This window comes from Lutjanus erythropterus, chromosome 2 (assembly GCF_056507025.1).
Source record: "Lutjanus erythropterus isolate fLutEry1 chromosome 2, fLutEry1.hap2, whole genome shotgun sequence".
NCBI classification, from domain to species: Eukaryota; Metazoa; Chordata; class Actinopteri; order Lutjaniformes; family Lutjanidae; genus Lutjanus; species Lutjanus erythropterus.
In genome coordinates, this window is record NC_139318.1 from 44,670,285 (window position 1) to 44,694,488 (window position 24,204).

Sequence of the window (24,204 nt, forward strand, 5' to 3'; positions counted from 1 at the left end):
CAAATATATGTCTGCACTCATACTGTTAGAAACCTGGATAATGTTAGAGTCAAGTCTGCAGACAGATGATTTCTATATGTTCCAACTTTATGTTCCCCAGGATACTCGTGTGAATGTGAAGATAGAAAACTGCTGAGTATTACCACTATTATTCAGAACATAACAGTATTCTGAATTAGACTTTATACTGAAGCATTTTCCCTTTAGGACATGTGGGATGTGCTGGTATTATTGAGGTTTTAGGAGCATTATGTGGACATATATACAGCATATTCAGAATTTGCGTCTCACTTGGGGTGTTTACTGTAGTTTGCATGGCTAGTGCAGAGATGCATACACCAAAAAAAAGTCCACGATTCTGGTCTGAAGGAGAAACGAACCTAGTTTTAAACATTATAAAGGACTTATCTTCTTATGAACATAAGCCTGAACAATGTAGCTCAGTTTCATCATGGTCAGTGACGACGATGGAGATGACTATTGGTGCTTTCAGAAAATATTAACACAATGTTTTTTTGATAAATAATCACCAATAATGTGAATATGATGACCAAGTGGGTCACAAAACACTGCTGTAGTTTCGCAGGAAATCAGCGCTGCAGAATCTCCCAAACAATGGAAGTCAATGGTGACCAGTTTTCAAACATAAAAAAAACACAACAGAATAAAAACATAAAATGCCTCCATACTGCTTGTCTGGTGTAATCCAGGTCTCCTAAAGCCCCGACATGCCAAGTTGATTAAAAAATAAGACTTGTTTAGCCTGAATCTGCACTGTAGATCCTTAGTTTGGAGCCACTTTCATGTGCACACTGTCTGAACTGAGTGTGTGTGCAGCTGGTCTGAGCTTCCTTGAGTCTGAGGAGGCGGAGGAGGCGGGGGGGAAACAATAGTTCAATCACGGTCTATGGCTCCAACTTGCTATTTAGACTGTAATACTCATATTGGACACAGACTTGTTGCATATTTCTCCTATAAATTCTGAAAAAGTTTTACTTACTAACTTTTTACAGTGTATGCATGGCTGCGTGTAAAGGGGAATATTCATTTTCATAAGCTATGTAGTAAGAATCTATTTTTTTCAGTATATGGGCAAAAACTGGAATATTTCTTGGCATCTAAACATAATCATAGTCACATCTGTTTAACCATTAACGACTTGTATCCTATTTTAATCGCTGTCTCCAGTTACTGTCTGTGAAAAAGTGGCAGAACTTGACCCTGACCTGCTGTAAAATGCAGGTCCGCTCTGCAGTGGACGCATCAGTGAAGCTAATCTGAGAGGTTTAATCAGCAGCAGACGTGTTCCTGCAAACTCCGCTCCTTTTATCCGTGGCCACTTCTCTGCAGTATGTCATGTGTGAATGTTACTGAGTATTTCAGTTGTTGTGGTTTGTGTATTTTTTTTAAATCTATCTCTAAGCAGTTAAATCATCGTTTTAGTAAACTACAATTTGTTAGACTGACGACCATAAAACTGAAAACTAACCTTGAAATAATTTTTAACCACTTTCAGATGGATCAAATAATTGTTCTCAGGGTAGCTGCATTATTAAAGTCAATAAACCTTTGATCATATTAAATAGTGCTGACAGGTTAAAGGGATAGTTTGCCCAAAAATTAAAATTCAGTCATTATCTACTCACCTTCATGCTGATTGAAGGTCAGGTTTAGTTTTTTAGTTTGCAAAACACTGCTTTTGCACTGCAGAATCTCCCAAACAATTTAGGTAAATGGTGGCCAGTTTTCAAACGGAAAAAACAACCAAATAAAAACATAAAATGCCTGCTTGTTTGCGTGCACACCGTCACACCACACACCCAGTTCAGATGGTGTGCATGCACATGTGAACGTGGCTCCAAGTTAAGGACCTACAATAAAGATTTAGGCTACAGACATGGTGTAAATGACATCTTTCAAGTTAACTTTGCACATTAGGGCTTTAGGAGACTTGGATTAAAGTTTGGAGGGATTTTATGTTTTGGGCGGTTGCTTTCTTACATTCAAAAACTGGTCACCATTTACTTAAATTGTTTGGAAGATTCTGCAGCAGTGTTTCCTGTGAAACTCCAGCAGAGTTTTGTAGATTAAAAAACCAAAACCGACCTTTAGTCAGCACAAGGATGAGTAGATAATGACTGAATTTTCATTTGTTGGCTGATCTGTCCCTTTCAAGACACATCCAAGCTGAATTCTGCCTTTGTTTGGGCCACTTTGTGCAGACATTTTTAAAATTATCTTCAGATACTCGATTCTTATCTTCCTCCGGTTATGATGAACAGTCATCCACTTTATTTCTATCTCTTCATCTGTTTGTTTTCCAAGTATTTCCTGGTTTGGATTCAAACTTTCAATGCAGAATTTATCTTTATATCTTGCTGTGTATCATCCCGCCCTTCTAAGTAAGTGAGATATATTGTTGAACTCACTCATCATTCGGTGCTGTTCAGGGCTCCAAACATTCCCCCTCTGCCGTCCACCTGCACCATCTGCAGCTACTGTTGTTTCTTGGCAGTGTGACCACATCTGGTTTTCATGGCGATGTTAAGGTTTCATGTCTGACTGTTGGTACACACCTCAAGCAACTCCAGAAAAGAGTCACTGGAAATCTATTCACTTTATACCCAAGATCTGACAAGGATGATGATGATTACCAAGAAATGCTGTCCCATCTTGGCCGAGGTTGCTCGTTTTTTCCGTTGTGGACCGCGTGGAAAAACTTGCACCGACTGATTTTGTGGGTGACATCACCCACCAGCAGTTCACTATGAGTGTAATGTCGCATGTATTAATGCTTCTGCTGGCGTTCATTTATCTAGCAATGTGGTTTCCAGGGGTTTGAAGAAAACATCAGTCTTTATCTATTGCTACCACTGCATGACTTATGGTTGTAATTTATTGATTTATCTCAATTAGTTCAGTCCTTGTGGATCTCTGATCACTCAAGAGCAGATTCACCCAGGCCACTGGTTCTCCTGACACTCGGAACATGAGAAATGGAAAATGCATGTTAAAAGTCTTTATTTAATCAGGCATATAATGGTTAAAAAGCTCTGAACCTCATTACTTCTTCACATGAAAGAGCCCTTTCTTTTCTATGACCTTTTATTGTTCACCTTTAACAGCACCTGAAGGGATAATGTGGATATTTTGAAGGAAGGTTTTATAAGTTCCTTACCTATAGTCACTGTATTACAGGGGTGGATTCAGGCTGTCTGAGGGGCAGGGGCAACAAAAATGAAGAGGGCACCAGCTGTACGCAGCGAAAGTCATGATGCATTTGTGGTGAAAAAGGTTTAATCCCTGGTTTTATTATCTGACTTAAAGTAAACCAGCTACTACATCTCTGTACTAAAAACACATAGGGAACTATTTTAATCATTGAAAGGCACATGGTGAGCAACTGATTTTCTAGCGTGCAGGGCAGTCTATATGGCACTGCATTGTGTTTTCTCAACTGGAAGGGCACCCTAGGCACTAAATCACATTTTCTCTACCACAGGGGCATCCAAGACAGCCCGTCTCCCCTCACCTGGGGTGTATTACCTACCAGTTTGGAGAAGCAGGAGTACCTGTGTAGGAAGATAAGTAATGTGCTTCTGTGGACAGGGTCAGCAGCAAAATGCATTTTAGCCATTTTAAGAGGTGAAGTCCCTTCCCTTCTCGTGAACCATTGTGGGACCTATCTTTGGAAAAAATGACAAGAGACAAATATTTTTTTTATTCATGTTTGAACTGTGTCACAAATTACACGTGATTTTCTCAATTTAAAAGATAATTTTATGTAACTAAGTCAAAAAAGTCACTGTTTGTCCTATTACTCTTCAGAGGCAAGAATCAGACTGTGAAGATACATAATTAGAAAGACTACACACCAGAAAGTCACATAAGTGACGTCATGCTAACACTAGCTGCTGAAGCTACAATATCCATGTATTTTTGTAACAGGATGTAGTCACACAGGAGCGGGTCTTATTCGTTCTTTCACTTCCTGGCTGATAAAAGGACCAGGAGTCGCTGGATAACATACTTCCGGTAGACTAATGCTACAAGGGACAGCCATGTTGGTGGTGTTGGTGTCATATGTTTCGAGGTGGGAGATGTAGTTCACTGAGCTGTTTCACACAAAACTGAATGGTACTATAACAAACTGTGACATCACTAACCGTCAGAATCATCTATTAAATTGACAAACGTCTTATGTGTAATTCATGGCACATTTCAAACAGGATTAACAGGACAATCATTCATATTTTATTTAGAAGTTAGGTCCCATTGGGTATATCAGGGTTTTTCCACTGCTTTACCTTGCCATCAGACATCCTCTTCTGATGAAAAACCACTGTTATATGAGCCATATATCATGTCATATCAAACAAACTGACTGATCGAGGCAGTGGTAGACCAACAACCTTGTGTGTTTTGCAAGGTAAAATGACTGATTTTGCCACTGGAGTCTGGTTGGTTTGGAGGGAGCGATATTTGGCTGATATAAAAGTGGTTTTCCTTTGGAAAAGTCTGACAACTAGGTAAAGTGGTGAAAATATTCTAAATATAGCGTACGCATAAATTGATACTGAGTTTTTTACGTGGCTAAAATACATTCTGTTGCTGATCCACAGCTTAGCTTCCTACACCAGTACTCCTGCTGTTTCTCCAAACTGGGGGCGTGTCCACCGCCATCTACTGTAGGTTATACACTGACTATGAAGTACCTCATACAACCATACTTCAGATAATCTGAACTATCCCTTTAAGGCTCCCTGGATTCATCACATGTGAAACCAGTTGAATATTTGGCTTCCGTCCATGTTTTCTTTTGTTTCTGACATTAAGATATCTTTAATCAATTTGTCTCTTCTCTTTCTAATCGTCTTCTCTCTTAGAGGACTGTCTCCTGGCCCCGCTGGGAGAGTGGAGCGACTGGAGCGTCTGTCTCCGTGACGGCATCAACTGCGGCTTCAGGTGGGGGAAGCAGACCAGGACCCGGGGGGGCGGGCAGTCCGGCAGAACGCCTGAAGAGAAAGCGGCGTCGCTTTGCCCGTCCCACACCGAGACGCAGAGGTGCAGGATGAAGAAAAAGTGTCCTACAGGTAAGAAGGGGGGAGGTGGAGGGAGATGCAGGTGCAATAAGCCGTTGTGATTATACTGTCTATAAATTGTAAATCAACCACAAACAAACTGCAGTAGACAGCTGCATGTTTCTAATGAGCACAGCCAGGTACAACTGACCATTTAGTTGATTAATTCTTTATTACGTTGGACTGCTAACATCTGCTGATTCCCGTGTGCGTCGTTGCTCTGTTGTTGTGTACTGTTTTGACACACCTGTGTAGTTTATAATGCCAAGTGGGGAGATTTTGGATCCTATAAAAAAAATTCCAATGTGTGCTACTTCTAATTAGCACTTGTGGGCTGATGTTAACAGTTTTCTCTTCTCAGGAGCAGTGGTGTGGAAGGAGAGGGAAGCTTCCTTGCTGTTCGTCATGTTTGTTGTTTTGATGCAGATACATCTGAAGGTTTCATGGCTGATGCCAACTAGGGATGTCCACGATTAATATATTACTATTACTCTCAATATTTCAGTCATGCACAGTGCCACGTAACTTTTGCCTCTAAGCTGTTATGCAGCTGCCAGCATCTAGGCAGCAATCTTGGGGAGTAACAGAATACATGTAATGGGATTATGTAATCTGGATACACAACAGGTAACTGTATTCAATTACAATTACAGGCAAAAAAATGTCCGACCAAGTTCAGCACAGACATGGACATTAACCTGCAAACACAGCAGTCTGCTGCTGCCGTTAGCCTTACTTTGTGGCAATCTGGCAGCGAACGTCAGCTCCGGTTAAACAATATTGTCTCCTCACAGAAACTGTGATCCTGTTCGGTCTGAAAAGTGAATTTAGTTAGCTGATATTTTAGGATAATGCAACATTTGTAATACGATCTGGTTATTGGAGGACATGATGAACAGCTTCAAATGGCTCTTACACGCAGTATTTTTAACATGATTAATTAATTGTGCTCAATTTTACCTGTTTTCTGAGTGTTTTCTTACTGTTAGACTGGTCGACTAGTCTAAATTAAAAGTTGCATTAAGGGAAATTAGTCAGCAGGAACTTCTCTAATGTCGACCTAATGAACCTGAATACACTCTTGTCTTTGATGAAAGCTGAAGTTTCTTATATTCCATCACTTATTTGATAGGTTACAGACATACTGTACAGCAAGGCACATGAAATATAAGCAAACAGCAGAATAATGGTCTCAGTTTACTTCAACACATCAAGCTTATTTTCAGTAAACTGTTTGATGAAGTTCTGGCTGCCAGTAATTTTTTGTGGAAGCTTCACTCTCACGTCGGTTTTCAGAATTAGCCGCTCTCTCGCCCAGCTGCCCTTGATTACTGCTGTATTGCGACCAAAGCAGTCAAACTCCAGCACATGTCAAATTTAGCACAATATTAAAACAAGTAGTTCTTCCATAAATCAGGGTTTCCACAATAAACCCCCACTGCTCTTCGCCTTCATTATGAAATATCCAAAGTGCTCCAAATTAAACAACAAAATATGTTGTTTAGTACAACAACAAAGATGAATATAACACAAGATGACGTGTTACAAGCTGCTGCAACGTTATGAAATCGTATACAACTCTTATTTCCTCATTGGGCCCGGTCGGAAGTGTTGTGAATGTTGTGTGAAATTGTTTTGCAGCAAATCTGTTTCCAGATATGTTGCTGAGGTGGAGACAGGTCTCTAACAAAGTTCATTTTTGCCCGACTTCGGTGACTGTGTGCTAAAGAATTGCATTGTATTGAGTAGACTCGGGACCTTCTTCTGGTCTCCTAAAGGGGCGGGGCAGCGACAAAAACCCACATGACAGATACAGGAAATTACTCTTAAGTGTGCCGTCTCCTTTCTGAAACATCTTTGACAACACATAAAAGCGTTTTCTGGGCCGCTTTCAATCCGAATGGTCCGCACGTGTGCAGCAGGCTTTGAGGTATATTCTCTCTCGTTTGGTGAGTGTGTCAGTGGTGTTACCAAACAGCACCGACGCGTATATCCCTCTGTGGTTCAGTGTTGCCTCTAGGTAATATACTTTCTTTTTTTGGCCTTGAACATCCTCAATTATGGTGCAATACAGGATTCTAAGGAAACTAAAGGCAGTGTCTTGATTTGTCACATGACTCTGCAGAGGTCACGTTGAATCCCTTTGTTGTGGCCGTCCTCACATGGTGCAGCTCCATCCTCTCTCTCACCACAAAAACGGTCTGAAAATATCTTTTTGCAATCTGGAAAAAATTAGATTCACATTGATAGATGAGTAAAGTTTATTTTTTTTTAATTGTTGTTTATTTGATAATTAAGTAATGGAAGACTGTTAAAATGTAAATGTTGCCTTGAAGTAACACTTTACCATTATGGATTCCCACTATGACATTTTTTAATATTGTGTATTTAGGTTTATATACTGTTACTATTGTGGTATGGTGTTTTAACACACCCTAAAAAATATTTTTAAAAAGAATTCCTAAAATTGTGTTTACTTTGTCTATTTTAATGCAGTAAAATGTGTACCTTGTGGTATTAAAAAGTCAGAGAGCTTGTGTACACAACAGTCTGTCCAATGCACCACCGTTTACGTTTAAAAGGATAGTTCACCCAAAAATCATCATCATCAGTCATTATCTACTCACCCTCATGCTGATTTAGTCCACAAAACACAGGAAAACAATCTCCCAAACAAAGGCAGTGAATGGTGAAAAAACATAAAATGCCCCCATCCTGCTCGTCTGGTGTAATCCAAGTCTTCTAAAGCCAAGTTGATTAAAAAATTTACACCATGTTTTTAGTGCATTTTATATTTTTTCTCCAGTTGTTTTTTTTACATTTGAAAACCGTGGTCACCATTCACTTCCACTGTTTGGGAGATTCTCCAGCAGTGTTTTACAAACTAACAAAATAAACCTGACCTTCAATCAGCATGAGGGTGAGTAAATAATGACTGAATTTTCAATTTTGAGTGAACTATCTCTTTAAGTAAATCTTTTTTTTTTTTTTTTTTTTTAGTCTTGGCTGAATGCGCCCCGGATCTGGTACCCTTACTGACAGAATGACATCATTTCTCTCTTACCTTCCAAAACTGTTGTTTAAAGACAAATCAGTTTTGTAATGTGACAGTGTTTTGTTTAAGGTTTGGGGATACATCAGGTTTTTGAGTTAAAATGATTACTTCGTTAAGGTTAGGCCATCTTCGTCGTCATGGTTAAAATAATCACCAATGGCTGACGTTAGGGAACGACTGTGGTCACAGTTTAAATAAACTAAAATTGACTCTGGATAGGAAAAAGGGAAACAAACAGCAGTCTCCTGTGTCAAAGTCCAACTTTTTGTCTTCTCATCCATCTGTCCCACGTTCAGTAACGTCACCTGACTTCCTCCTCTGCTCCCATCACAATTACTGCAGACTTAAACACGTCACTTGGTGAAACGACTGATTGTTTTTGTCGGGTGGACGGAAACATCGGATCTTGGATCCTGTCATCGTGCTGTAAACAGACTCACGACTGCTCATCCGTTATTGTCAGTGCCGCCACTGGCGGGGAACGTTCAGGAAATGTAGAGTTCACCTGTTTGTGTTGTCATTTTGTGTCTGAATCACCAAAACGCTGTCTAAGAGCTTTTGTTTATGGCAAATGAAACATAACACAAACACGGTACGACCCAGAGTTTGCGATGACGGCATGCGGTGGAACAAGAGAAAGGCTGTAGGGAGGAAACCACTTTCAAAATGTTTATCTGTTTTATTAAAATGAAAAAGCAAGAAATCCCACATGGGGCGATTTCTGCGAAAGAGATGTTTGTGACAGAAGGTTTTGGAAAAAGTGATAATAATTTTGAAAAGCAGCATTACTCACAAGAACAGTTGAGTTAGAGGACACCAATCACACTATTTACTTGTATTTTAAAATGAGAAAATGTACAATTTTCTATTTACATATATAATTAATGATCAAACTGATCACCTATATTATTTTTTGTAAATATACACTCATTCTGAATTTGATGCATGCAACAAGTTTCAAAAAAAGTTGGGACAGGAGCAACAAAAGACTGGGAAAGTTGTGGAATGCTACAAAAACACCTGTTTGGAACGTTCCACAGGTGAATTGGTAACAGGTGACAGTATCATGGTGGGGTTTTAAAGAGGCATCACTCAAAAGACTTTCAAAGTCGTTCACAAGTACGGATGGGTTGAGGTTTGCCACCAGTTTGTGAAAAACTGCACAAGCTAATAGTTGAAGAACAACATTTCTTGACACAAACCTGGAGGAATTTAGGGATTTCAGGATCTATAGAAAACTTGGAAAACTTTTGTCAGTAAACACAGTTTGTCGCTGCTTCTACAAATGCAAGTTAAGACTCTACCATGCAAAGAGAAAGACACATATCAACAACAGCCAGAAACACTGCAGACTTCTATGGGTGAGGGGAAAGTGGGAAAGTGTGCAGGCATCAGGGACATTTTGCAAAAGAGATAAAGGACCGTCCAGCTTGTTACCAGCGCAAAGTTCAAAAGTCAGCATCTATGATGGTATGAAGGTGTGTTAGTGCCCGTGGCATGATGGGTAACTGTCACATCTGCGCAGGCACCATTAATGCTGAAAGGTACACATGCTGCCATCCAAACAATGTCTTTTTCAGAGACGTCCCTGCTTATTTCAGTAAGACAGCGTGGCTTTGTAGTAAAAGAGTTCAGGTACTAGAGTGACCTGCCTGCAGTCCAGACCTGTCTGTTGAAAATGTGTGGTGCATTATGAAGCACAAAATACGACAACAGAGACCCCAGACTGTTGAGCAGCTGAAGTCGTATATCAAACAAGAACACTTACTGAGTTTTCATAAAAGAAAAGCTGATGTATCACAGTGGTAAATGTCACAACCTTTTAGAACGTGGTGGCATCGAATTCAGAACAAGTGTATATTTACAAAATAGCAATAAAGTTAATCAGCTTGAACACTAAGTATTTTGTCTTTGTACTGCATTTAATGGAATATAGATTGAAAAGTTTTTGCAAACCATGGCATTCTGAAATTATTCACATTTTGTTTTTTAGATTTGGGTTGTTCATTACTGGAGTTTAATCATATGCAAACATCCCCAAAGATACATCCTGTCAGGACTGAAAAAAAACATTACAGTTGGAGCCAGAAGAGAAAGTATGAAGATGAGAAGAACGATAACAGACTCTTGTAGGTCCACCTGGCTCAGCTCCCCATGGCTAAAAAAGGACTTGTATTTCTTTACGTTGGCTGCTCCACTGAGAGATAACATCTTGAAACGTCACACCTCCTCATCTTCATCAGAGCTGTATGCTTTTATGTTGCTTCCATCCAAGGATATCCAGCCTCTCAGATTTGGTGTAAGGAGTAATCACGTCTCGGGCGTAATGCTCATCATGTGTTCTCTGTTTTTGACGGTCTAAAAGGACCTGAAAATAGACTCTGACTGTAAAAAGAATATTTTGAAAGCTCAGCGTTGTGGAAATGCTGTCAATACTGGTTTAAAAAGAACAAAAACACAGATAATCTCGTCCTTTATTCTCAGCCCCTCATCAGCAATAGGACTATTGTATTGGCGACAGTGTCTGGCTCTTGTTTTTAACATTAAATTAATGATGAAACATTAAAAACCAAACTTGGCGGCGGTTTCTGTTTTCCCTCCAAAAACCAAGTTGTTGTTCTGACCTCTTGATTGTTCCGTATTTTCTTCCTCTTACTCAAACAGCGCAAGAAGCTGTGAAACATTTAAACAGTGCGGAGGAATGTACAGAGCGCTGTTGTTAACTTTTTCCAAATTGGTGAGAAAGCCAACAGTAATTTCTCTTTAAAGCTCTGCAAATATTGTCTTGTTTCAGTGTGTGTGTGCATGCCTGTGTGTTTTCCACTTCTTCCACAATGGAAGACATGTCATTTGAAGTAATTATCATTATCATTGTCAGATCGTATGTCCGGTGGCATTAGCGGAGGAAGAAATACGATCCAGCAGAGTCTGGCGCAGTGATCGGGCCCGTGGACCTAATAGCACACATCTGGGATAAAAGGGTGCTGTGGCATCTCCCTGACATTCCTCTGTTGTTCCAGATTAGACGGCTCTAGTCTTTTAATTCCTGCTCTCTTGTTGTCTTATTGTTTTCAGATGAGGAGGAAGGACATGGTCTCATCTCCCATCCACTCTCCCCCTCCTCCACTTTTCTCTCCGTCTCCTCACCGATGGCAGCAGACTGTTTTAGGCTAACAGAGGCCTTTGTTGCTTGTTTTCCTGGCAATTTAGCAACATCTGACATACGCAGTTAAGATGTTAAGCTGTCAGGCAATGACTTGGCAACACAAACGTATTTCCATTAGTACCCATGTTATCTTATCGACAGTAACTTTTAAAGAGTGGTGGGCCAGCTGTAAGGCAGAGAATCACAGGTTCAAGTCCCAGTCAAGTGTTCAAAGGTGAAGATTTAGTAGATGCTCTCCTGGCTATTTTGGTTTCGGTTAGAGAAGCATGCTTATTACTGGAAGGTTGACAGTTAAACTCCTGGACCAAGAACATAAATCTGGTGGGTCAAATGAAAGAGCGGTATTTATCTCTTTGGCATTACAACTGAGGAGGTAACCCTGGATAAATATAGGTTAAAGAAGAATTGAGAGTCTGCAGCTATGCTGGCATCTTTGTGAGGACACACTTAAGCACAGTGTTGCTTTGAGCTAACATGTTAGTTTAGTGTGTACATCTGAGTCTGATAGGAATGTCTTTAGTTTTGCAGGTATTTGATCATGAACCAAGGTACTGGACAAACAGAAACTTTGACTTAATGATGGCGCTAGAAGAAAAGTTAATGGGTCACCAAAGTGATTACAATTCATCCTCAGGGGGGCATGAATATCTGAAGCAAATTCCATGACAACACATCTCATTGTTGTTGAGACATTTCAGTCAAACTCTAACTGGGCTAAAATGAAACTGAACAAACCAAGTCACACTGGTTGTTTCTTCTCATCACTACAGAGTACAATCCTGTGTTGTCCCCCCCGTTCTTCTGTTGCCTGTTGTTGCAAATCGACAGACACAGTGTCCCCAAAAGCATAGCAAAAGCTGTCAGTCTCCTGTCTGAGGCACACGGTGCGAGGGGAGAAAGAGAGATGCTGTGCTGCTGCCAGAGGAGTGCTGACTAAGATTACAGTGTATACTTCTCACGTTCCCCTTGATGGTCTGAATGATCGGGCAGATTTGTCGCTCCTTGCTTAATTTATATATTAAATATTTTGGCAGTAAAAAGAGACCTGTGGCTATAGGTAAGCAGTGGATCAAACCACTGTGAGGCATTTGAAAAGGAGACATGCAATCTTTAAATACTTAAAAACACATGGCCCTACCGTTGTCTGTCAAGATGTCTGTCCAACATTGACTTTGTTTGCATGCACAAAATAGTCCACATTTTGCCTTTATTCCAAAAAAGACAGTATTCCTACTATACTGATTACACGGCTAATTCTAATCTAATCTGTTCACATGCAACCTGATTAATGTAATGATGTAGTCCTATGCTTTATATTATATAACATATTAGAAGCTAGACTTACAAGTCAGTCTCTAAATGCTTCGTTAAACAGAGACAGAGGACAGTCTCTCAGCATTGCCGAACCAATCCAAAGTCTCAGGCGGCTGTCCATATTGGTGCGGTGACATTGTCCGCTCACCAAAGAGGAAAATGGGGGCGAAGCAAGTGGAAAGTGTTAAATAAATAGAAGGCATCTACTTAGTCCACATCCTTGATGTTTCCTAAATCCTGCCAGAACACTTTTGTCCCTGTTTTCTTTGATTCGATGCAGTCCTACAGTTTCAACAATTACAGTAAACATTGTAAAAAATATAAAGCTGTCAGCTCAAGGACTTTATTTTACAGCATTTCAACTCACTGAATCACAAAGACCAGGCGCCAGCTCGATCTTATTTTGTCTGAGGACATCTCACATTACTTAACATTGTGTTCATTTCCCACGGGGGGATAGCTGATGACATATCATGCCTAATAACAATCAGGATGTTGTAGGCGATGGGTGAGGGATGGTAACTCAACAAGGGCATAATGACCTTCTCACAGTGGGGTAAAAAGACTTCATACCTGGGGAAGTGTGGGTTCTGAGGGCATTTCATTGACTATCATTGAAACACAAGTCCTTAGAAGTCAAAAGAAGGTATTTTGTGCCTGATTCTGTCTGTTCAGCTCATAAAAAAGCAACCAAACCAGAAAATAAGAGCCCAAATCCATTTATCCATTGAGCTTAAGTACACCTCAGATGTGTAGATGTAAATTTAGTGAGCAAAACTGTAGAAAAATAACAACTCACAAGCTGTGTAATTATCCATACTGTGTCCACATGTTGATAAACCAGTCTTTTCCTCAGTTTGGGCTGCATATATATTTGTAGAATGACTTTTATGGTGAAAGACACATGTTTGGAGTTAGTGTGAAAGCTTATTAGTTGTATTTATGGACGTGATAATCTCTGATAGTCGGACTGTTTTATTCATCCCCCTTTTAAAGAAAGAGAGCGGCAGTGCAGCTCTTATTTAGGACATAATGCATTTCCCCCTCTATAAAACTGAAAGGAGTTGCATAGCCAGCATTTTATGATGCAGTGCAACACAAAAGTGAAGTGGATAAAAACAGTGGTGGAAGTCCAGCAGCATGCATCTGTCTTGAATCTATATTACAACAGGCTAAAACAACTGTGGCTGAGCCCCCTGTCAAACGTCCATCCTTCATTATTATTCCATTAGCGCTGCAGTGTTTTTGTCTTTTTGAATTCTGTGAAGAAGAAATGGATGCATGTAAGTCCCAATACGAAACTGAAGTCCCTGGTGGCTTGTTGCCTGGTCATTACTTTTGCTCTCTGGATGCTGAAAAAGAAAGCAGAGCTTAATTCGTACAAGTGATTCCTCTTGGGAGGAGAATACTGCAGCTGTACTTCAGTGTTTAATGTACTAAATGTAATAAAAATCAAGCACAGGCTTGGTACGGTCCCACAGCACACTCATGGTTCTGCACGCTACGGCTAGCTAGCCAAAAACAAGTTCAAAACACAATATGAGGCTGAAAATAAAACAGAACAGAACAGGCTGTCCACTTGGAACATGGAGTCTTTGACTTTGTACTCAGTCACTGCTAACTAATATTCTACAGGAGGTGTGAACTCACTTGTGAAATGTGGAAAAAAAACAACCCTATTTTTTATAAGATACACATACAGACATTGCAAATGGCACTGAATGCAATTTCGGCAGACTTCTGCCAAGTCCAGTCATCAAATTCACATATTGTGAGGCAAAAGTGTGGATCACCACCAAAGTGCGTGTTGGCATTGACAAGGCTTGTGTAGTAATGGCGCTGGCACCACATATTTCTACAGCATTCTCTACAACAAGTGGAAAAATATATATTGTGTCACATAATCCTTTCTTTAATCTTTGCAAATTTCCTTGTGATTTTCTTGATAAATTTATGTCTTCAAACATTTGTTTTACTGAGTCACAATTAGGGGTGGGAACCTCTTGGTGATCACAATGCCATGATAAAACTATTATTGATGCAATTTGAATGCATCCCACTTTTAAGCTTTTAAGCCAGAGGATGCCGGACAGTCGGATTGTATCCATCTGCAGTTGCTCAAGTTCAGCAATCCTCACCAAAACTCAACAAGTAGTCTTGTTTAGAAGTAAATATGATGCACGTGTTACATTCAGGGGTAGGAATCTTTGTCTGATTTGATTCGGAATATATTCCTGATTGAATGAATAGAAGGGGAAACAAATTTCAGTCTCTTTCTCGCTGTACTACAATATGAAACATAGCTGGCAATTAAATGGTCTGCAGATTTATTATTTTTGAAAGTTAACTGCATTAATTAATTAATGAATCCAGTTATAAGCATAATACAGTCTCCTGTCTGTATGAGAATTACAAAATGAGGTGGAGGCAGATTGCTCCGTTGGGGTAATTTTATGTCTGAAAACCCTGCATTCTTTCTAATGGCCAGCAGAGGGCAACTGCACTGGTTGCAGAATGAGGTCCAGTTGTATGTACCCTTATGGCAAAACTGACTCTACTTCTCACTAGTTTTCCTAATGAGTTTATGGTCTCAGTCACCAGCATTAAACCTTCTTTTTTTGTAAATTATGGTCACATTTAGAGTAAATAGAGAGACAATAAATCAGGATATTCTTTAAGGCGTGGTTGCCCTGTCATTCTAAGTCCAACACACAGGACACATGCACAAAACTCAGATCAAACTGCCAAACCAGACACTGCTGATCAAATATGGAACAGGATTCTGTTACTGCATTGCATATATCTCGCCTAAAATGTTTATAGAAACATGTTTCAGTGAACTGTTTAGCTGTAATACAAAAAGATTGAAATCAAACTATTAACCTAGACAGTGTTGATAAAATATGGATTTATATTCTGTTACTACATTTCCTATTTCTTACCTAAAATGTTTTCAGAAACATAGTGGACTGTTTAGCTGTAATATGAGAAACTTTGTGGCCAGGCAGGCAGACATTTTTTCCTGCTGAATTGACAAGACAAAACCAAGCACGCAAGCAAGTCCCAACACATCAACCTCAAGCTCTACAGTCTTGTCCCTAACTCACATGCTTTGATTACAAAAAACAAGATTGCTGCTCCCATAATGCCAAACTTAAAGTTTCAAAATGGTAGTCCACAAACCAATGTGTGACGTTACAGTGGGTTAGAAGTTTAGTGGTGGATACCAATTATAATATTTATAATTAATTATAACAAGTGTTGAATGACGTGTGTTTTACAGTGAGTTTACAAGCCAATTAAGCTCATCTTAGTTTGCTAAAATGGAGAAACTTGGATTTAGAAGGCGTACAGTTGTATTTTTCTGTTTCTAGGAACATAGGTGTGAGAATGTCTAATATCTTGACACCTTGTGCATTTATTTTGTTTAGTGGAAACTCAAGAGGACAGGAAAGGGTGGGAGGGGAGATATATTGTTGTCCATGGGCTGACAATGGCCTGTTGCAAAATTTTATTGCCCAACCCTATTCCATACACAGCTCAGTTGACTGTTTTTCTTTTCAATGAGTCAAGCTGCCACTGCAGACTCACCATCTTACGCCTGTAGTTGTTGTTGTTCAGTGTCGCTGGGCGTTCTTCTTCTTCTTTTGCTTTTAACAGCAGACTACAAAACTTGTAAGAGTTTATTCTGTCCCTGTCATGTCCAGAAGAAACAAGTACCGTCACGTTTTCAAATTTTGTCACTTCGTAAAACAGGCCGAAAAAGCTGTCAAACATGGCTCTACAATACACCCAAATGAACTGTTTTCTGCCGCTGCAACACAACAATCCTTCACCTGTCTGTTTATTCTGGAGTCCTCCTTCAGAGGCTTGACAGCTTCCAGTGGAGGTTCTTGCTTACAGCTCTAAAAGGACCAGATGACCTTCTGCTCACCGCTCTAAGAAGCATTTTTGGTTGATGTCCTCTTGGACACAGACTTTGAACATGATGCACTGACACAAGAGATCATTATCGGAATAAACTGTACAATTTTAAACCTTATATTCACTACAGGACAGTGGGACTACATTGCATTGCATCATATGGCCTGTCCCTGTCATCATGCATACATTTAGGGTAATTTGTTTACAAGAATGTTCCTCACAGCTGCAAACACAAGAGAAGCATTTTTTCTTTGTGTGATGCTAACAAGCGACACTTTCTGGAGCAGCTCCATTACAGATGAATAGAGACCACGTGTGACTTTATCAGGAGTATTTATGAAGGGGACACTGTGATATTTACCAGATTGTATTTTTATGGGGATATGAGCTCATTTTCTGGTCTGAGCCCCACAAAAAAAATTATATGATTTAGCTGTAAAGGCACAAACCAAAGCATGGCCTGCGGTGTGCTGGTGGGCCAGCATATGCATCTTGAACTGCTGTAACTGTGATGCTGGGATCCAATCTGACTGGGGACTCTCATTGCACGTCATTACCCCATGTTTCTCATCAGTCTTTACTGTCAAATAAGGCCAAAATGTGATAATAATTAGTTTAAAAACCATAGCTCTCCTCTTATTGTGCAGTCACATTTTGCATTAATGCAGGAAGTGAAAATGTCTTCCATTAGTACCTCTAGTGTTTACCTTTATGTATATAGTTTTTCCATTGGCTTACACTGAAGTCACACCAGACATGAGACATCAGCTGCATGTAAGAGCTACAAAAGCTTCCATCTGTTGTAATCACACTGACTCCAAACTGTAATGGCGTTACAATCTTCAGAACCAGGTTCTCTGTTTTTCTTTTTTGTTTTTTTTTTACTAGGAATCCAGTGGACAAGGATGGTACACAAAGTGTACCACGTCACAAACACGTTTTTGGCCACAACTCAAGAATTCATACGCTAATCATGACAAAATTTCACACAAATGTCTAATAGGATGCAGTGATGTAGTGATGACAGTTTGCATCCAAAAGGTCAAAGGTCAAGTTCACTGTGACATCATAATGTTCAGCTCTCTATCAGTCCCCTGTACTCTCTAAGTGAGGACAACATGTTTCTCACTATAAGTTATTCACTAGAATCACACATCAATAGAGTGATAATTACCATTTTGCAAAAAAACAAAAAAAACAACACCTGATAACCTTTATTAAATTCCTTTTAAGTCTTCAGTACATATATTATCTGGCCAGACATGGATGTAAACTGCAACTTAACTGGTTGGTGGCGTACAAAAACAATGGTAATTCTAGTTTAATAACTATTGGCTAACACTTTCAGGTGACAAACTAGCTGAAGATCATCAGTTCATGCCATTCTTTTCCCATGTCTTTATCATGTAATTTAAACATTTAAGCATCAGTACACATTTAAAACATGTTCTGGCTATTTGAACATGTTTAATGCTCCACTGCTCTACCCCTACCCAGCATGCTTCAATTTACAACTCAATGTCTTTGAAAATTGAGCGTTTTATTATATGCGACTGCATTACATTGTAAAGAACAAGTTTATATCCACCGACCAGTCAGATAAATCCCACCTGACAGAAAGGGAGTTACTTTAGATTGCACCTTTTCAGCTGCTGCCGCTTTAATATGCGGCCTGTACAGAGCAGAACTCAGTGGCCCTCTCATCCAGCCACACATGGATCTGGGTAGAGCTTATAGTGTAACACATCACAGACAGAGAGAGCTACATTACATTTTCCCAAGTATCATATGCATTAAGTTAACGCATAGCGATCCTGGTGCAGACGTAGCCTCGGGGCAACTTAAACCCTGGACAACAGGTATTCATTAGAGAACAAGGAGCCCGCTGCACACATCTATTTTTTTCTCACTTTCACTTCTTGAATGTCTTCTTGAGAGGCAGGCCTAAGTGAAAGATAGTAATGAGATATTTTTCTGTTTTTTTTCCCCTTTCAGAGGCTCCCCTCAAAGTTGTGGGCAAAAAAAAATGAGAAAAGCATGTTTTAGGTGGATCTCGGGCATTTTCATGAGGTTCTGTGTTAGTGTGACTGATTCAATTTGGCTGGATTCAGTCCATTTCAATGTACTTTCATGATTTTTTTTATCAGATCGTCAACAATTTAGAGGTTCAGCATGCTCCACAGGTGGTGCTTGTATACACTGTTTTGAAGTCCTGAATGTATCAAAGATGCCTCATTGTTCCGCTTCTGTGCTCGCTTTGCAACTCGCAGGCGTCTTCTGTCCTCGGATAGTTATTCTGCACGACATCCCCGTCAGCTGTTGTCTCATGTGCCAGAGAGCTGAAGCTGCACGGCGATCCTCGTGAAGACCTCGTTAAGACTTGTTTGACTTGCTCATAAAGTGATAACAGGTGCACCGCTTACCGTAATTACAGAGACCTGCTCCTGCTGCACCTGCTGTGGTTCTTCGAGCCTTTCATGTAAAGTATGAGAGAACGTCTGAGTTGGTTGATATTTGCACGCTTTGAAGGTGACATTCCTGTTCGTGTGTGACCGTATTTGTGATATATGGGGTAAATTTGGGGCAGCTGGGGTTCAAAAGGTAGACTTGGGGCAGCTCCACCACCACTGCTGAGCGAACGTTTGTTTGTTGGGTGAACAAGAGGAAAATTGTAGTGTTTTTATCACATATGTATTGTGCTATATGACTCCTATATACCAGTATCCGGCCTGACAATGACAAAAAAATCAGCTTGTTGGTATTCTTGAGTTTGCAGCAGACCGCCAACATGTCATCCAGCCCAAGTCGGCAAAGCCACACCCCCTTTTGTAGGAAAACTCACAGTTTCATTCAATGGGAGACAGGAGAAAATGCTGAAAAGCTGCTGCGTAGCAGGTGGTAAAACAAATAAACGTACAAATCCATCATGATCTCTGGCTCCCCATCCTTTCTGACCAGAAAGGATCCCAAAAGGAGAGCAGTAAGAATCCGTGAGCCTCCAGACAACAGTAACTGTTACTCCTGATGAGGGCTTTTCACACTGCGTTTGACCCCAGGCTAAGAAAGCTTTCACACTTGCACAATCCTGGAGCATTCCAAAGTGGGTTAACCCCAGCTTTGGCCTGGGGCTTGCTGGCCCTGCTCCAGACCAGGGTCAGCCCTGAGTCTGAGGGGTTATCCCCTGAAAATCAGCTAAACTCGGGGCTAAAAAGTGTCAGTGTGGAAAAAGGGCCAAAAGAAAGGAGTAGTCATGGGACACATCAGTTGATGTCCAAACAAACATGTAACTCAGGGCTAGTAGAAGTGCAGTGTGAATCATTTAGATCAGCTCTGCGCTTAGCTTAATCCTGGCTTAGCAATATGTGTATGAAAAGTTATTTCAAGGTTAGCTCTTAGCCCAGAGTTAACGTTAGCTTGAGTGTGAGGCTGCTGGAGTTCAGTCATCTCTGACTAAATCTCAGCCTAGACCAAGACCAAGACCAGGCCAAGACTGAAACCGCCTCCGAGGTCAACAGATGCCAGTTTGACAACAGGGAACAGGCTACAGTTCCAAGGTGGTTTTCTTGCTGGGTTTGGCTCCCAGCACCCCAGGCTTCACTGCTAACTGAGATAAAAGCAGTAAGTGATGAGCTATTAACGCACAGCACGATTGCAGTAAACACCGAGTAATGTCTTCAACAAGTCCCTCTCTAGCTGACTGTTTTACAGGGAACATGTAAGCAGTCAGCGCTCTGCTAGCCATTTGATGAGAACTTGGTGAGAAGTTGAAAATGGCTGTGCAATCCATGTAATTCAACAGGTTTTTATATGGAAACATTTTCAAAAATAGGTCAAAAGAAAACAAGTACTTTGGTACAGATTCTTCTTGCCTCTTGTCTCCCTTCTCTCCTCCGATAATTGAATTGACATCTGACTTCATGAAATCTATAGGTGCTCGACTTTCAGCGGATATAATCTTATCATGTTACAAATTTCCACTGTCCAAATGACTGATTCTGAGAAAGGTGTGCTTAATAAGGATGTTTTTCAGTGTTGACATATTAACATATGGCAACAAAGCAGAATCACATTTAAACAATCAAACCAATCCAATCCATTACATGAGGCCAAACTTAATTTTTTTTTATATCATAACAATTATTTAAACCATACGCCCCAGCTGTAGGCTTGTCCCATACTAAACCCATAACAGAGCCACATCAGCTCTCGTTTCTGCCACCATGTCTATAGATCGGACCACCCACTCCTCTGCTGTGATATTTCACAGAGGAGCGGAGGAGATGTGAGGGTGAGATATTGATCAAACACAGCACTTGGGCTGTACCGAATGCTTAGAAGATTAGATCGTAGCCCTGATAATCAATGGCAAAACTGGTGTTCGACTGTTCATATATTTGCCCCACCGGGAGCCACACGAGCAGTCTGTTTTGCAGGTCTGTGTCGAGCCTGAGCGAACTCTTGTTGCGTATTTTCCTACATAAATCCTATTCATTCAACTTTGTTTCGCTCTATATTTCTCCCCTGGTCATCTGCAACCCCTCCCCTGGATACGGCCTTTTGCATTTTTGCAAGTTTAATAGCGACCATGCTGGTTGCAATCCTTACCACTAGATGCCACTAAATCCTTCGCACGCTGGTGCTTTAATTTTCTACCCTGGTTTATCCAAATGCAGCTCTGTTTGTTTTATTCAGCAGAAACTGATTTAATACAGATGCTCCTTTTCAACACCACCCTGCTTCACATTCATTCAAGTCACCCAGTATAACCAGTCTGCTACTGTTGGCTGCTGGAGTCTGCCCAGTACAAACCACTACTGTTGGACACTGACAAATGTTTTTCCACCAGGTCCAATGTAGATATTTCCAATGTGGATTCAAAAGTGCAAAAGTTATTTATGTAGTCTTTGAGCCGCTCTGCAGGTCCGTGTGTTTCCTCATGTACATGTGAGGGTGCATGTTCGTGTGTGACCCCATGGCTGGTTTGACTGTTCCCAGGAGATGTGTGTGTTGGCCCACATGGCTCCATGATGCTTATATCTTCATGCGGATTTATCATCCGTTATGCTGATGTACGGTGCTTTTTTTTTTCCGCCGCAACATGTGGTTCTGAGTGTGGAGTGTTGTGCAAGGAGTCAGAACAGAGTCAAGAGGATAAAACTGGCATTTCTGAAAAATCCTTTTGCTTTTAGTCCTTGTCTAGTCAAATTTAGCCCTCTGAGACGTGGCCACATCTTAATCTGACATTATTTTGATTTAAAATGTCAATCATTCATATCACGAAAACACCTATTTTCTCACTGATGGTATTGAGCCATGCAGAATACAATATATTAAACAGAGTTATGTTTGCAACTTGACAGTCTGCAAGTCTTCATATTTAAATGATGATAATTTGTTGTTGTCATCGTTTTGCATGATATTTTACAGTTGAAAAATAGCCACTTGTGAGTTCTAACCAGTTTGTTTTCGTCTCTGATGCTGCTGCTTTTCTAGTGACGACAATATAAAAATCTGAAAATCAATGCGTCTTGCTGGAATAATGTCCAATGTCCTACATGCACGGGTTCCCTGACTACCGAACACAGATGTGGCTTTTTCGGTTTGGTTTGTTTGTTGGTTGTCAGCAGGATTACGGAAGAACTTCTGGCGCGATTTTTCTCCATAAAAAACAAAATCCAGTTTCATACAAATGGGTGAATAAAGTTAGAAAGTTGTGTTTTTGTGCGGTCAGACCCCCAGAAACAAGAACGAAAAGGAATGAACCTTTCACTGGATGCAAAACTAGTTTATTCCCTGAGAGGAAGATGAGTCATCACCATTTTTTATCATTTTCTAGGAAATGACAAACTCTAAAATACCATTAAGAATACCAAGAAATTATTTTTTTTGTCATTGTCAGGTAACATACTGACGTACAGCTGACGTATAGAGCGAGACGTGATAAACACTTAAAATATCGATTGTGACCTCATGGAAACTTTAACATCTCACTTCTGCAGCAGCGACCTGTGGCTTCCTGTAAAGTCACTCGGTTCTCATGATATCTTCACTGACAAATACATTGTTCTATTTCTCTCAGGAAATTCCATTCATTACAAAAGACAATCAAACCAGACCACAAATTGGAATTTTACTATTCAGTTTTAAAGCTGAGACATTCAAAGAAAATGTTCGCACAGTCTGAAACATGCTAAAGGTTTTGGCGTTGGCGCACCCGGGTCAGCAGAATACATGGAAACACATGTACGGGGTTGGCGTCTGTTTTCAGCGTCTGACAGGAAAGTTGACCATCAGGACAATCTTCCAGAAACCGAGTGTATCCACTGAAGAGTCTGTGATGTGGTCGTTCATTTACTGTTATGGTTTTAGAGAATAAATGGAATTCACAGGGACAGTATTTGCATGTCTGTGTGTGTACATGCATGATGATGAGCGAGTATACATTTATGCGTGTGTTTGTGTGTCTGTAGTCTGCCTGTGGTTAGGTTGTTATGTGATGAGCAGGGCAGTTTTCCAGCGCAGTGCTTGATTTGGTTAAGATGGCTGAGGGATGGTTCACTCTCATGACATACCAGCTACAACCCATCTGGTTCACTGTCTTTGTGTGTATGTGTGTGTGTGAGAGAGAGAGAGAGAGAGAGAGAGAGAGAGAGAGAGAGAGAGAGAAGAGGTGAAGTTAAGAGGTGAGCATTGTTGCATGTAAAGATCTTGTTTCCATTAGTACACTTGTGATTTGCAACAGGTTTGCTTGGTCTCACATGTGCGGTCAGTGTGTATTTGGGTATGAAGCCATGAATCATGTATTCATGATTCACGCATCAGAGGTTGGACACGATTATATCTATACTGTACTTCACTGCAGTTTTGAACAACTTAACCTAAAACAATATTATTAGTTTGCAAGACTTTTCCTCTCACCTCGAAGAGCTAAGTGCAGATCCCCGCCAGGCAACAGATGGTGATGCACCTACTGCAATGCAGCCCATTACTGCCAGATGCAACCAGCAGAGATTTATAGAATTGCACCAACATTAATATCACCTCCACATATGTTGTCTCTAGCTGAAACAAGCACATTCACAGGAAAACTCCTGATCAATGGAAGTGAATGGTGACCAGTTTTCAAACATGAAAAAACAACAGAATAAAGACATAAAATGCCTCCATACTGCTCATAAGGTGTAATCCAGGTCTCCTAAAGCCCCAGAATGACAAGCTGACCAAGAAACCATGTTTTTAGTCTGAATCTTCACTATAGATCCTTAGCTTGGAGCTACATTCATTTGTACATGCACACTGTCTGAACTGGGTGTGTGGTGTGACAGTGTGCAAGTGGCGTGTCAGGTCTTTACACCAGACGAGCTGTATGGAGGCTTTTTTTTTTCCAGTGGTCACCATCCACTTGGTGGTCTGCGACATCCTGCAACACCGTTTTCCTGTGAAGCTCCAGCAGCGTTTTGCAGACTAACAAAATAAACCCGACCCTCAATCGACATGAGAGTGAGTAGACAATGACTGCATTTTCATTTTTAGGTGAGCTATCCCTTTAAGAAGAGTGAGAAGTCAGCTGTCAGTGGTCTTGCAAAACAAAGCAGTCAAAAAACAGAATTACTACCTCAGTTATAATTTACATCCATGTTTGTCCACACTCATGATGTAGTGAA

At 40.5% G+C, this 24,204-nt stretch overlaps 1 protein-coding gene across 1 annotated transcript in view; it reads left to right on the forward strand.

Annotated features, from left to right (window-relative positions):
• rspo4 (R-spondin 4) overlaps window positions 1-24,204 on the forward strand; it is a 51,993-nt gene that overhangs the window by 20,950 nt on the left and 6,839 nt on the right. The window contains exon 4 of the mRNA XM_084745950.1: window positions 4,887-5,093. Coding sequence (XP_084602076.1) covers window positions 4,887-5,093 — 207 coding nt within the window. The remainder of the gene's footprint in view (window positions 1-4,886; window positions 5,094-24,204) is intronic.